General features: G+C 38.2%; 1 protein-coding gene across 2 annotated transcripts; it reads left to right on the top strand.

Annotated features, from left to right (window-relative positions):
* The first annotated feature begins 283 nt into the window (after positions 1 to 283).
* On the top strand, positions 284 to 13,188 carry Aga (aspartylglucosaminidase). Of its 2 annotated transcripts, none has more exons than XM_060381782.1 (9): positions 284 to 510; positions 2,038 to 2,191; positions 2,737 to 2,849; positions 3,742 to 3,854; positions 5,963 to 6,074; positions 7,097 to 7,172; positions 8,340 to 8,471; positions 9,149 to 9,282; positions 10,881 to 13,188. In XM_060381782.1, the coding sequence occupies exons 1-9, from the start codon at positions 384 to 386 to the stop codon at positions 10,979 to 10,981; spliced, it is 1,062 nt and encodes a 353-aa protein (XP_060237765.1). In that variant the 5' UTR covers positions 284 to 383; the 3' UTR covers positions 10,982 to 13,188. The 2 variants fall into 2 exon arrangements, with proteins under 2 accessions (XP_060237765.1, XP_021517779.1); XM_021662104.2 differs by having other exon boundaries at positions 286 to 510; positions 8,364 to 8,471.
* Positions 13,189 to 13,392: the final 204 nt, after the last annotated feature.

Below are 13,392 nucleotides of genomic sequence, written 5' to 3' on the forward strand. Positions count from 1 at the left end.
CTGAGGTTTCTAGTGTTGTGCCACGCAGGGCCGCATAATTCCATAGTCACTTTCATAAAGGTCAACCTACCTTTTAAAACGGGCTAGGCAGTAAATGTACTGAAAGCATGTATGTATTTGTAAAACGAAAACAAACTACAAAGGGCCCCGATAGAGAAGACCTCTACCTAACCACATCAACAGATAGAAGGAAATGCAAAACACAACCCTGCAGAGGCCCTCAGACGGCTCGTGTCTCGCGAGAGCTGAGAGATTTGGGGACGAGACCAAAGGGAATCACGAGTTGAGCGAGTCTGAGCTGGCCGAGATCTTTCTCGCGCTGGTCCGCTGAGCGCGCAGGCTAGCAGGGACTTTTCTCTCGCTGCTGGGCCGGGCACTCTGCTATGGCGCGGAAGTCGAGTCGGCCTTTGCTTCTCCTGCCGCTCGTGCTGGGCATGACCCTGGCGGGCGTCCCCAGCCGTCTGCCCCTGGTCCTCAACACTTGGCCTTTTAAGAAAGCCACCGAAGCAGGTGCGGAGCGGCCCGGGGTGGGAGACTGCGCTGTGCAAGCTCCTCTGCAGGAAGCTGCCGTGGCCCCTAAGGTTACAGGAGAGAGTCAGCTGCAGAAGCCTGGCCTCCTTCCGGTCTTCTTCCTGCTTCGCTTCTGCGCCTGACCCTCTCCCTGCCGCCGCTGCAGTTTAGGTTCTGGCATATCGTTTTGCTCCCGGTACCACACTGAATGACCTCCTTCAGGGTCGCCTGCCTTACTTTTGTGACAGTCACTCTTTTGTTGTGATGTTTCCTGTTTTTCTTCCACACTGCACTTCTTGTGAATGCCTCCTGTTTCTGCAGTACCGTCTTGATTTGGGAAACAACAACTTCCTATGGACGCACATATCTTTGATTATTTGCTCCATGCTTGTCAAGTTGTCCTTGTCACTTATGCATTAAAGTTGTCTGTAGCGTTTCTTAGGGTTGTACCCTCTAGCCCCAACCCTGTCACACTTGAGACTGCTGTCACGGTAAATGTCTGTGGATACAGTTGTCTCCAGAAGTCAGTGCAGGAAAATCTGTGTGTTGTAGAGGAATCCGAGAAAGTGAGAAATCAGACTGAGAAAGAGATGCCCCAGCAGTAATGAAATAAAGAAACTTCCAACATCATAGGCAGGGGACAATTCTGTGTAAGTTGTCACTGTTGAAGGGGCCGAGACCTATTAATCTTCAAAGAATTTTAAGTAAAACAGCTGTCCTTTCCAGACATATGCCCTCAATATGCGGATGTCCACAGAGCACACACACAGCCACCATGGAGAAAGAGACTGCTTTCAAAACTGGGCAACTTCTGAAATACACTGTGTAGCCTTCAATGGATTACTTCACATTTAGCCATTCCTTTTGAGAAAGAGAATATATAAAACATCTCAAAAGCTGCATGAAGAGATTAATTCTCCCACATGAAGTCTTTTGCTATTGTAATATTGTGATGGGACTTGCTGTGATGTGCTTTATCAATGAAAGTGGGAGTTATGCATATGATAGTAACCTAGAGAGTGACACATGCCTGTAATTTCAGCTCTCAGGAATTTGTGGTGGGAAGACACAGCCTTCTAGACATGCTTAGGCTGTACGTAGATTTTCAGTTGGCTTGGATTAGATAGCAAGACAAAACAAAACAAACAAAAAAGTAATGACTAAATTTTGAGTTTGTAATTGAAAAATAATTTTAAGTTCAACTGTCTCCAAATAGCTTCAGTTATCCCTCTTAAAGATCACATATTTGTTACACAGAAGAAAAAGTTACTGGAAATTGTTTTAAATATTCACTTTCTACTAAGAGCCAACTTCTTTGAGTTCTTTATAGTAACCAGTGATATAATTTTATCTGTGTCATTCTAATGTCCTTGCTTCACTTTTGTCCCATTTGATAAAATAACTTGTTAAAATTTCAACGGTATAAATGTTACGAGAAAAAAATAGGTACCTCAAATTGTACTTGGCTTTTGCTTTTCATGTTGAAAAACTATATGAATATAAATAAGCACTATTGGAATTTAACAGCATGGCAGACGTTAGCATCTGGAGGCTCTGTCTTGGATGCGGTGGAGAACGGCTGTGCTAAGTGTGAGGCGGAACAGTGTGATGGCACTGTAGGCTTTGGAGGAAGTCCTGATGAACTTGGGGAGACCACCCTTGATGCCATGATCATGAATGGGTAAGAATGCTCTTCAGGACCTGTTTGTCACTGTGTTTTTGTGTCAGGTTGGCTTACATTCAGAGCAAGATGGAGGAGTGTGTGAGTGTGGCCATAGGTCAGAACCCCTTGTTTATGGTACTTGTCCCTTCTAAACACGACGAGTTAACAAAAAAGAAAAAACTAAAAGGTCATCCTGATAGTCGAATATCACAGAGAAGTAAGTGGCTGAGTCGCTCTGACTGGTGAGGATGCCCAGGTGCAGAACTATGCCGCTCAACCAGTAATTTACCTGCCATCTGCAATTGCTGTGGTCTCGGTGACCTAAGCCTGAAGGCTTCTTTTAAAAGCCATGTTTAAAATAGCGTGTTGAGATATATACTGAATTGACTTTTTGTTCTTGAATTTTGTCTGTGGAAACCCATGAACTTTACAGGTTGTTTTCCCTTCTGTGTTGAGATGGAGTTTAGCCTTTCAACATATTGCTGCTTGGAGAAATGTAATTTTTCTGTTCAAGTGCCAACAGAAAATGCCTTCGTAAATCTCCCCTCATTGTTGCCTTACAGCACTGCTATGGATGTGGGAGCAGTGGGAGACCTTAGAAGAATTAAAAATGCAATTGGAGTGGCACGGAAGGTCCTAGAGCATACAACACACACGCTTTTAGTAGGAGAGTCAGGTACTTTTAAAACCAAACTGAAATTTTGCTTGAATCATTTTGTCTATTGTCACTGTTAAAATCTATCCATCTATGTCTCTGTCTCTATCTTATTGTGAAGTAGAGAGCAAAGGAGACCTAAGTTCAAATTCCTGATGTTTTATTTCATATCTGTTTAATTGGATAGATTACTTCTACATGTTGCTTTGTCTTGAAGACTGCACTAAGCATTATGTTATCTGACCGTGAGTGATTGCTACAGCTGAAATAGGGTTCACATCAGTTTCCTTTCTGCCTTGCATTTCTACAGATACAAGACCCAGGGGGCATGGCTTATATGAGACAGTAATACCAAAAGGAGATTGCTATGACAGTGTCACTTGAGTCCCTTCCAAGTTCCATTGCAAAAGATCAGAAGGTAGCCTATGATAAAATATTATATTAATGATATATTTATGTAGCAGCATTAATATGCTTGAAATAGAAATGCAGACTACCTGGAAAGAATGACTTTTGGTGTTTGGAATCCGTTTGTCTATGTGGTTCTTTTCATTCTAGTTAAAGCAATAGAATTCTGTGTCAGTGGTGTCAGTGAGAAGTGTGTGTTGTGAAAGGCTGCAATTCTTCAAAGGGAGAAGGGGAAGATGGTGGAAGTGAGATAGTAAAGGAAGTGTACACACAACCAAAAGGTCACCAACTGGTCAGTGATAGGAAGGGCACAGAAGCTCCAAATCCAGAAATGGCTTCCTTAAAACTGTTTAGGTCCAAAGATTCCTTTGTGAGCCTGTGTACCACCCTCGTCAGACGTCTTTCCATACGCAGTATGAGAGAAAGCTGGCCCAGAATGCCTCTAGTACAAGAATTTTATTTAGGAAATAATGCATGGGTTTACACTTTTCTCTTTCATCTCCAGCCACCAAGTTTGCTGAAAGTATGGGGTTTACCAATGAGGATTTATCTACCAGTGCCTCTAGAGCTATTCATTCAGATTGGCTTTCTCGGAACTGCCAGCCAAATTATTGGAAAGTATGTATGCAAATTCAACTTCAAAAGGGAAATTTCTTAAAAATGCTAAGTGATCCCTTTGGCCCTCTTTTGCCTGTGTTGGTTAATGTCTTGGCCATGTGTTAGAACCGGTGATAAAAGTTGGCTTTCTGGGTGCATCCATTTGTCCCCCACTACCTCCTGAGGTCAGTGACTTCAGTTCTGTGGCGGTGATTTGTAAATTCAAAGTTTGTTAGGAAGAATGGAACTGGCCATTGGCACCATCAACATTGTTTTACTTGTACTTTCTTGGAACAAAATCCATGTGTAAAAAGTTTCTTAGATGGTATCCTTGTGAAGTATATCCAATATGTTGCCCATATTTTGACTAGAAGACTTAAACAATAAGGTGTCTGGTTTGTTATTAGTGAGATCATTGTTCTTTAGTAGGAACTTTAGCATAAATCAATTTGATTCTGCCATACAAAATCAAACTTCTCTAATCTCTTTTGTCCTTAAATCCTAATTACCAAGGTTCTCTGGATTTAGCTCAAAAAATAAATTCTTCAGGGGAGGAGGACCTCCCCTATTTGTGGACTAGGGGAGGGGCATAGGGAGAGAAGAGGGAGAGAGGGTGGAACTGGGAGGAGATGAGGGAGGCGGCCACAGCCAGGATACAAAGTGAATAAATTATAATAAATAAACAAAAAAGAAAACATAAATAAATTTTTCGTAAAACAACTGAATCTAAACCTGGTTCACAATCTTATGAGCTATGAGTTGAATGAGAATCCCCGAACTAAAAAGCTAAAGTTCAAAACGCTTTTAGTACCAACATGATACCACAAAGAAATGTGTGAAAGGCTGTACTCCTTCATGCACTGCATTGCCAACAAACCACAAATGCAACTGAAAGTGTATGCAGTTATCTTCAGAGTACTCACATAAATAAACATAAAACGTAGGTGAATTTTGTGCTTAGGCTTGTGTCCATCTATGAGATACATCATTATGAGCACAAAAAATTCTAAGATCTAAAAAAAAAAAAAAATCAAAACACTTCTAGTCTTAAACATTTTAGATAAGGGATGCTCAAATTGCATTAAGTTCTTATCTTGGCCTGGTGGTGGTAGTGCATGCTTTTAATCCCAATATTCGGGAGGCAGAGGTAGGCAGATAGATCTCCCAGTTCGAGGCCAGCCTAGACAGCCAGAACTATGCAGAGAAACCGGTCTCGGAAAAACATACTTGTTCTTTTCTTAATAACAGTCTATTCAAACAACCTAAATTTATTGGTATCTTTCTATACTTTTAATATTTAACTGAATCTTGGACTGCTAATTAGAATGGCTGCAGCCAGAGAGGTCTAGTTCATGGCTGTCAGGCTTCATGATAGCTGAAGATGAATGGTGCAAAACACAAGCTTATAAATTACTTAAAACATGACACTTGGGTCTGGAGAGATGGCTCAGAGGTTAAGAGCATTGGCTGCTCTTTCAGAAGTCCTGAATTCAGTTCCCAGCAACCACATCGTAGCTCACAACCATCTGTAATGAAATCTGGTATCTGGTGTCCACTTCTGGCATGCAGGTATACTTGTAGACAGAACATGTATACATAATAAAATAAATAAATAAATCTTAGAAAAATGACATTTTGTGTGGCGTTGTTACTTGTTATAACTTGGGTAAGCAGTTCTCAAGTGTGCACGTTGTAGCTGACAATGTCATGTCTCCATGTCAAAGTTGGACACATTATATACTGAGATTAAAATAAATGTTCTTATAAAGCAGGTTTTACTTGAAATCTCAGAATTTGTCATCAGGGAACCACATTCTCACATGCAGAGGTCAAGCTCAGTACTTTTTCCTTTGAGGTTAGTTTATAATTTTTAAAAAGTTTCTTTCTGCTATTGTTCTGAGAATTGTATATGTAAAGATGACATTTGGTGTCCTGTGCTTTGCACATATTGTTCTAATCCACAATATGTAATTTTGAAAATCATCAGTTTCCATATAAGATTCAGCTAACTTTTGAGCTCTGAGTTACTCATGTCCTTCTGATTTCTTCTAGTGATTAGCAATCATCCACAATTATTTGCTGCTTTCTACAACACTGTTTTTAACCAAGAAACTTGAATCTTGTTTCAGAAAGTTGTACCAGATCCTTCAAAATACTGCGGACCCTACAAACCTCCTGTCTTCTTAGAGAAGAGTAATCCTGCCTACAAAGAAGCGGATGTTCATGGTCATGATACTATTGGTAATTGGCTTATTATGCAATTTTATTGATTAAGTAGTGACCTTGCACAGCTCATATTTATTTTTACTCATATACCAGAAGTTAGCTAGCTTTTATTATTTTAGATGTTAACTAAATACCTCCTTGGTCTGTGTATCTCTCTCACTATATGTACATGCACATGTTTATGTATAGAATAAACTTTGAAAACACATAAATTCATATCTATAGTATATAAATATATATGTATCTATATGCAATGTTGTCTTAACATTTAAATACAGTTTTTTTAATTACTCATACAAAACAGTAAATATCCAGTGACTATTAAAATGTAGATTATCAAATCATTAATATTAAATGCTTTGGTTACTTTATATTTTTTATATAAAATGGCCTGTAATAATTTTCCTAAGCTGTAATATTAACAGTTTCTGTTCATCAAAATGAGTGGTTTTATTGGGACTTGCCTTTGAAAAGGTACTACTGAAAGTAATGGATGTATTTGAAGAGTAAGAATATGAGATTTTTTTTTTGTCCAATAATACTATGAAACCAGGTCATTAAAATTTATAGTGTAATATAATTGATACATTTTTCAATATCTTTAAGTTTTCCTCTACCTGTAGTTAATAAGAGAGCATACTTTATCTTATTGATGGAGTCAGTATGTAAAAACATAGTACCATAGGCTGGGTGATTTATAAACAAATTTATTTCTCACAGTTGTAAATGTAGAAAATTCTGAGATGCAGACACTAGCAGATTCATTGTTGAGGTCCCATCTCCTGGTGCGTAGGTAGAGTATCTAGTTCTCTGAGATCTCTTGTATTAATCCTACTAATTAGGGCATTGCCCCTAATAAACCATCCCACCTTCCCTTGGGCCCCTCCTAATTCCATTACTTCATGTAGTTATAAATGTGAGGGGACACAATCCGCCATACCACAGCAATCTTCAGCTGATCCATTATTTGGGTATATTTAAGAAAAGTGTTGGTTACTTACACTGGTTTTTTGCTTTGTTTTGTTTTTAATCTCTAGGCATGGTTGTAATCGATAAGATGGGACATACTGCTGCTGGCACATCTACAAATGGTCTAAAATTCAAAATACCTGGGTTAGTGTTTCCCCAAGGACAGATTTTTTTAAATATGTATCAAATGTAAAGCAGTTTATGGCAGAACTTGTGCAGAGTGCCATATGTGAAATGAAATGCTGATGTCACAAAAAATGTGAAAGGAAGCATGTTGCCATATGTTACTGGCCACAGCAAGCATGAGAACCAGGTGCTTCAGCGTTCAGGAGTGTCAGGGGTTCATCTGTGTAACCTGAGTTAGTCGTGCCAGTAAAGAGATACTGGAGGCTGACACCTGAACACACAGGGCTGAAGGGTTACATGCACCATGCAGCCAATGGAACAAGTATGTACAAGTCGTACACACTTCAGGTTGACAGCTTCTGATGGTGGAAAAGAAGCTGGAGAGTGTGTGTGTGTGTGTGTGTCTGTGTGTGTGTTGGCACGTGTGCTCTCAGTGTGAACAGAATTGCGTGTGGCAGTAGTGGAGATTAAGAGTACAAGGAAACCAAGTGAGATTTTAGGGGTGAGCTAGAGGGGTTATAGGTTTGCTGCTACCACCTGGTTTTAAGTAGAAGAAAGGCACTAAGTAGGCTTACTAAGTTTAGCTCATTGCATAGAAGGCAGTGTGAGGAAATAATGAAAACCACCCAGGTGCTCCAGAAACTGAGAAAAGTGTAATAGTAGAACAGTCGCTGTAAATCTATGGGATCTAGTATGACGAACTGATGACAAGTTTTGTTTTTTTGTTTTTTTTTTTTTTGCTTAAAATTTTAATTGATAAGCAAACATGTCTATTTAAGGAGTAGAACGTATTTTCATATATATGAACACATGTGAAATAGTTAAACCAAACTATTCGACTTATGCATTGTTTTACGTGATTTTTAAATCTATAGTCTTATCAGGTTTTACACGTAAATATATTATTATTAAATGCAGTACCGTTATGTACAGCATATCTCTAGAGCTTACCTGCCTGTTTTAAGTATTCATTCTTTTCTGTAAGTCAACATCTGTTGGAAAAAGCAATATTTTAATCTGTTTCTAAGAATTCAGTGTTGTTACACTGCAAATCTATCTGAAAACAAAGTCATATATTAACATCGCTGTTTGAAAACCTTAATTGAAGAATTTACTTACAACAGTAACCAGTGGCTGTGTTTTGAAGCAGTTTATAACATGATTTAGATTACATTTGGTTCCTAGCCTGAATGTCTGTGCTGTCCACAGTCGTGTAGGAGATTCCCCCATCCCTGGAGCTGGGGCCTATGCTGATGACTTGGCCGGAGCAGCTGCAGCCACTGGGGATGGTGATATACTCCTGCGCTTTCTGCCAAGGTGCGATTCCTTACCTGTGTACATTCTGGACGTTCTTAGAGGAGACATGTAATGTCAGGACGGGGATGAGTTTTGTAGTGTGTTACCCGAATTCATGTGCATGAGAGATTTTCTTGAAACTGAAAGCAAGGATTTTTGTTTTTGTTTTGCTCATTAGCTTGTGATCATTGACTTGAGTCTTTTTTATCTTATAAAATGAAATATTTCTCCCTCTGCATAAGGAGAATGCTTATGATAATTGATGCAAGGCCATGTAAAGTGACCGAGAAAAGTAGAAAGTGTAGTTACTGTGTACAGTTAATAATTACAGCTATATGCTTTGGACACACGCAGTGTTTTCTCCTGTGAGCATAGCTTCTTCCACGTGCAAATATAACCTCCATTTGTGACTTCTGGCTGTTATTACTAAAGTGACAGTTATTCAGCCAAAGACAAAAATAATAGTCCTCATCTGAAATCAGTGGTGGTGGATGAGTTGAATAGATGACATTGCAGCGGGATTTGCTTGCCTTGGTATTAAGGCTGTGACAGAAATTACTGACTTGTGTTCATTCATAGGTATTATGTTAAATTTGACAATATGGTTGTTTCATATTTTCTGCTATCAATTTAGCCTAATGTGGAGTTAGTGTTTATTTTGTTCTCTGATATTAAGCTGTCAGTTCTGTTTAAATTAGCTACCAGGCTGTACAATATATGAGCAGAGGAGAAGACCCAGCCATAGCTTGCCAAAAAGTGATTTCCAGAATTCAGAAATATTATCCGAAATTCTTTGGAGCTGTTATATGTGCTAATGTGACAGGAAGTTATGGTAAGTTAGATATGTGTTTTTATTTGATTGAATTTTCAAGTGATTAGAAAAGATACACACTTCTATGTAAGCACATAGTGCACTGTGTTCTATGTAAAAAAGGAGTCTGTAAAAGTAAAATAGATTCTGAGTGAATGCCAGTTGATGATCTGTCAATACTGTAAAATGTTAAAATATATACCTAAAACAGTATTTTTTTTCACTGCTGGTAGTCATAGTCTACTTTTGTGCTGTCAGCTCTTATCTTTTCCATCTATCTTAAAAGTTTTGTTTTGGCTGTCACACATGTTGATATACTAATTTAGTCAAATGCTTCTACTGATTAGAAATGATGGGGATAAGTTAATCTCAGTTCTTTTTCATTCATTAAAACATTTTAGTCATTTTGATCATCTTGCAGCTCTGAAGAACAAAAACCATTACTAATGAGTAAGCCAGACAGGCCAGCAGAATTCTCCTAGCACTGCTTGTGGCATGTCTTCTGTTCTATTTGCTCTCCTTATGAGCCAGTGGTGGCTGCAAAGCATTTAAGGTCAACCACTGCTGATTCTCATCACTGAACTTTCAGTTGGAGAATATGTAGAGGTTACTGATCAATACAGCTTATTAGGTTAGACTGCTCACTGCTCTTCTTTGATCTTTTACTTCCCACACTTTTGTATTTGAAGAGCTTTTTTGAAGAATTCCTAATTCCTTTTTAAGTTTGAAGACATAAAAGCTAAAGAAAGTTATAGGGGGTGATTTATGTATGACATAAGGCCATTTAATTATTCCCTCTCAACAGATAAGCCATAGAAGGCTCAAATTTACATTAGCAGGTGGGAAGATACTAATTTTCTAACTATGTGAATTAAAAAAAATGACTATTTCTAATAAATTCATGATAGAGGAACCTCTCCCCCTGCAGGTACAAACAGAAACTAAATTCAGACGGAAAGCATGTTGACAAATTACGCTTCTCATAGAACAAACAGGGAGAAGGGGAAGCAATGATGTGAGAATGTTCTACTAGCTAGGGATTACCCAAATAAAAATTTGGGTAATGTTTTTCTATGAAGGGGATTGAAAGAGTAAAATAATAGCAGTGACAGCACGTGTATGGGAGGGAGCAACTATTTGATGTTCTAAGGGATGAAGTAAAGCCTGGAGAAATGGCTCCAAAATTAATAGCACTTGTTCTCATGCAGACCCTCACATGTTAGCTTCCCAGAACCCACATGGTAACTCACCACTACCTGTACTCCACTTCCAGACTGTCTGCCTCTGACCTCCTTGTGCCCAGCACACATATGATGTACATACATACATACATACATATATACATGTAGGTAAACAATTATACAAATAAAGTAATCTTCAAAGACTGTATTATCTTCCCCTCATTTCTTATATAATTATTAATCACTACTGTGAAGGTACTGTGTGTGTGTGTGTGTGTGTGTGTGTGTGTGTGTAGTGGATATAAGCATGCAACTTATGCAGTGCAACATGCCACAGCAATGTCTAGGTAAATGTTAATCTTTATTGTTTCTGAATATATGCCTCCTATAACCCTTAACTGTCTCTCTTTTTGTTGTTTTGTTTTGTTTTCGCTCAAGGTGCTGCTTGCAACAAACTTCCAGCATTTACTCAATTTAGTTTCATGGTTTATAATTCTCTACAAAATCAGCCAACTGAAGAAAAAGTAGACTGTGTCTAATCCATCTTGTCTGTCAGCATATGTATTTAAAGAGAAGCACAAAGGCTGGAAAGTTGCTTACTGACAACATTCAGTGATGTTCCTGTGCAAATTAAGTGCAAAAATAAATTATAATGTAGTGCTATTTCTTATCTACATTTTTATTTATTTACTTCTATTTAAGGTCTGTTTATCACATGAAAATGAATATGCATTTATACATGATGTATATTTTTAAACTTTAAGTGATATTTGAATTTATAATCACTGTGGTAAGAAACGACTACTCTGCGGCTTTATTTTTGCAATGTCATAGTAAGTAAAGTATTTGTATTTGAGTACCTCAGATTGCACAAGCAATCTCAGTACAGAGAAGAGAGTAATACAACAGATTAGATGTGGTTAAATTTCAGAAGTTACAGTGATACGTCTCTTATGACTGATCATTGTTTTACCAAATGTTCCGTAATAGTTCAAAACAGAAATAATGCTATTAAAGTATATGTTTTGTTCTGTACATTATGAAAAGCTGACGAGTATTTCTCTGGTTTTCTTTGGATTTCTCATTGATAGATCACTCAGTATGTGACTGTTGTTGATGCACAAAAATCTCTGATCTTTGTGCAGCTGATACTCAGTATTGATCATTTCTTTTGAAAATCATTTAGGGAGCTCTTTTCTGTGAGTTTACTAATCTCTTATGCCAAGGTTGTGGTTGCAGTTAGAAAATGGAGCCCATGGTAGCTCAGTATCCAAGTGGGCAACCTAGTAAGGGGAACAGGGACTATTTCTAACATAAACTCAATGGCTGGCTCTTTGACCTCCCTCCCCTCCACCCGAGGGAGGAGTGGCCCTGCTAGGCCACAGAGGAGGACCATGCAGCCAGGCCTGAAGATACCTGATAAGCTAAGGTCAGATGAAAGGGGAGGAGGTCCTCCCCATCAGTGGACCTGGAAAGGGGTAGGGAGAAGATGAGGAAGGGAGGGTGGGATTTGGGAGGGAATGAGGGAACGGGATACAGCTGGGATACAAAGACAAATAGGATGGACATTGGTTGTAGGAGAAAACAAGTAACAGGACAGGAGCCTACCACTGAAGGCCTCTGAATGTCTCTAACTAGCAGTGTATCAAAACAGATACTGAGACTCATAACCAAGCCTTGGGCAGAGTACAGGTAATCATATGAAAGAAGGGGGAGTTAGTATGATCCAGAGAGGACAGGAGCTACCCAAGGACCAAATATATCTGGGCACAGGGGTCTTTTATGAGACTGTTTCTCCAACCAAGGATCCTGTATGGATATAACCTATAACTCCTGCTCGGATGTAGCCCATGGTAGCTCAGCATCCAAGTAGGTACCCTAGTAAGGGGAACAGGGACTATTTCTGACATGAACTTCTTTTTAAAATGTCATGAGTTCAGTTCATGAGTTTGGTGATTGAATTTAGACCTCAGGACCTAATTAAGCTAATTTAATACCTTTAATTGTACAATTGTAAAATTCATTTGAGTAATTTCTATTGGATACCTGTTTTTTAATTGGGTAGCAATTCTGAAAATAATATGTCTGTGTCATTTTGCTGGTCAATTTTTGGTTAATATTTCATGCTTTTGTAAAAACTCTAAATGGTTTATTCTCTTCAGTACTAGTTATGTATTACGCAGTAGGTTTCCAGTTATTTTACACAATTAAAAGATGACATGATGAGGTCCCCAAAAGTATAAATTGTGGTTAATAAGTGCCAGATGATAAGGGTTTTCATATATAACCTAGGGTCAGCCAGTTTAAAAAAAAACTGTCATATTTTAGTACTGAGAATATCACACTCAAAGGATAAAAAAATGACCACATTCAGGATAGATATAATGGAAGTTGAACTGCTGTGTTCAACCTATTTGCCTTCGAGTTAAAGAGAAGGAAGTTATTGTTTCAGTGCATGGATAGTGCATTAAGAATTGGTCATTTGATTTAAACTTGTGACCTTTCCAAGTGCTGTATTTGATGTGTTTGCTTATTTATTTTCCCTAATTAAAATCTTATTTCTATAATGTGAATGGTGACATATAATGATTTTAAGAAAATCATATCTTAGAACAAATGTAGGAAAACAAAATCCCTTCTAATTGCTAGTAATCTATCTCATTTCTTTCAGACTTGTGCAAAACCCTTGAGCAACATAAATGTCAAAATAATTCTCTCCATTTCTAAATAAAACTAGTATTATTCATCTTTTCTTATTCTGTTCATTGTAATTAGGCTGATTGAAAATAAACAAAGTTCTAGTAAAATAAATATCAGACAACCCAAGCTAGCTTAATTTCATTCAGTGAGGCTGTATAGTACATGGTGGTGATATATACGTTGTATAGAGCAGTAAATACTAAGTTGGGGCTTATTTTCTTTTAAATAAAATGCAGTATATTCTACCCCT

The sequence above is a fragment of the Meriones unguiculatus genome, chromosome 4, assembly GCF_030254825.1.
Source record: "Meriones unguiculatus strain TT.TT164.6M chromosome 4, Bangor_MerUng_6.1, whole genome shotgun sequence".
NCBI classification, from domain to species: domain Eukaryota; kingdom Metazoa; phylum Chordata; class Mammalia; order Rodentia; family Muridae; genus Meriones; species Meriones unguiculatus.

Coding starts and splice junctions, on each gene's coding strand:
- Aga (XM_060381782.1), top strand. CDS start 384: ATGGCGCGGAAGTCGAGTCGGCCTTTGCTTCTCCTGCCGCTCGTGCTG. Junction 2,850..3,741: donor GCTTTTAGTAGGAGAGTCAG/GTACTTTTAAAA, acceptor TTTCATCTCCAG/CCACCAAGTTTGCTGAAAGT. Junction 8,472..9,148: donor CTCCTGCGCTTTCTGCCAAG/GTGCGATTCCTT, acceptor TGTTTAAATTAG/CTACCAGGCTGTACAATATA.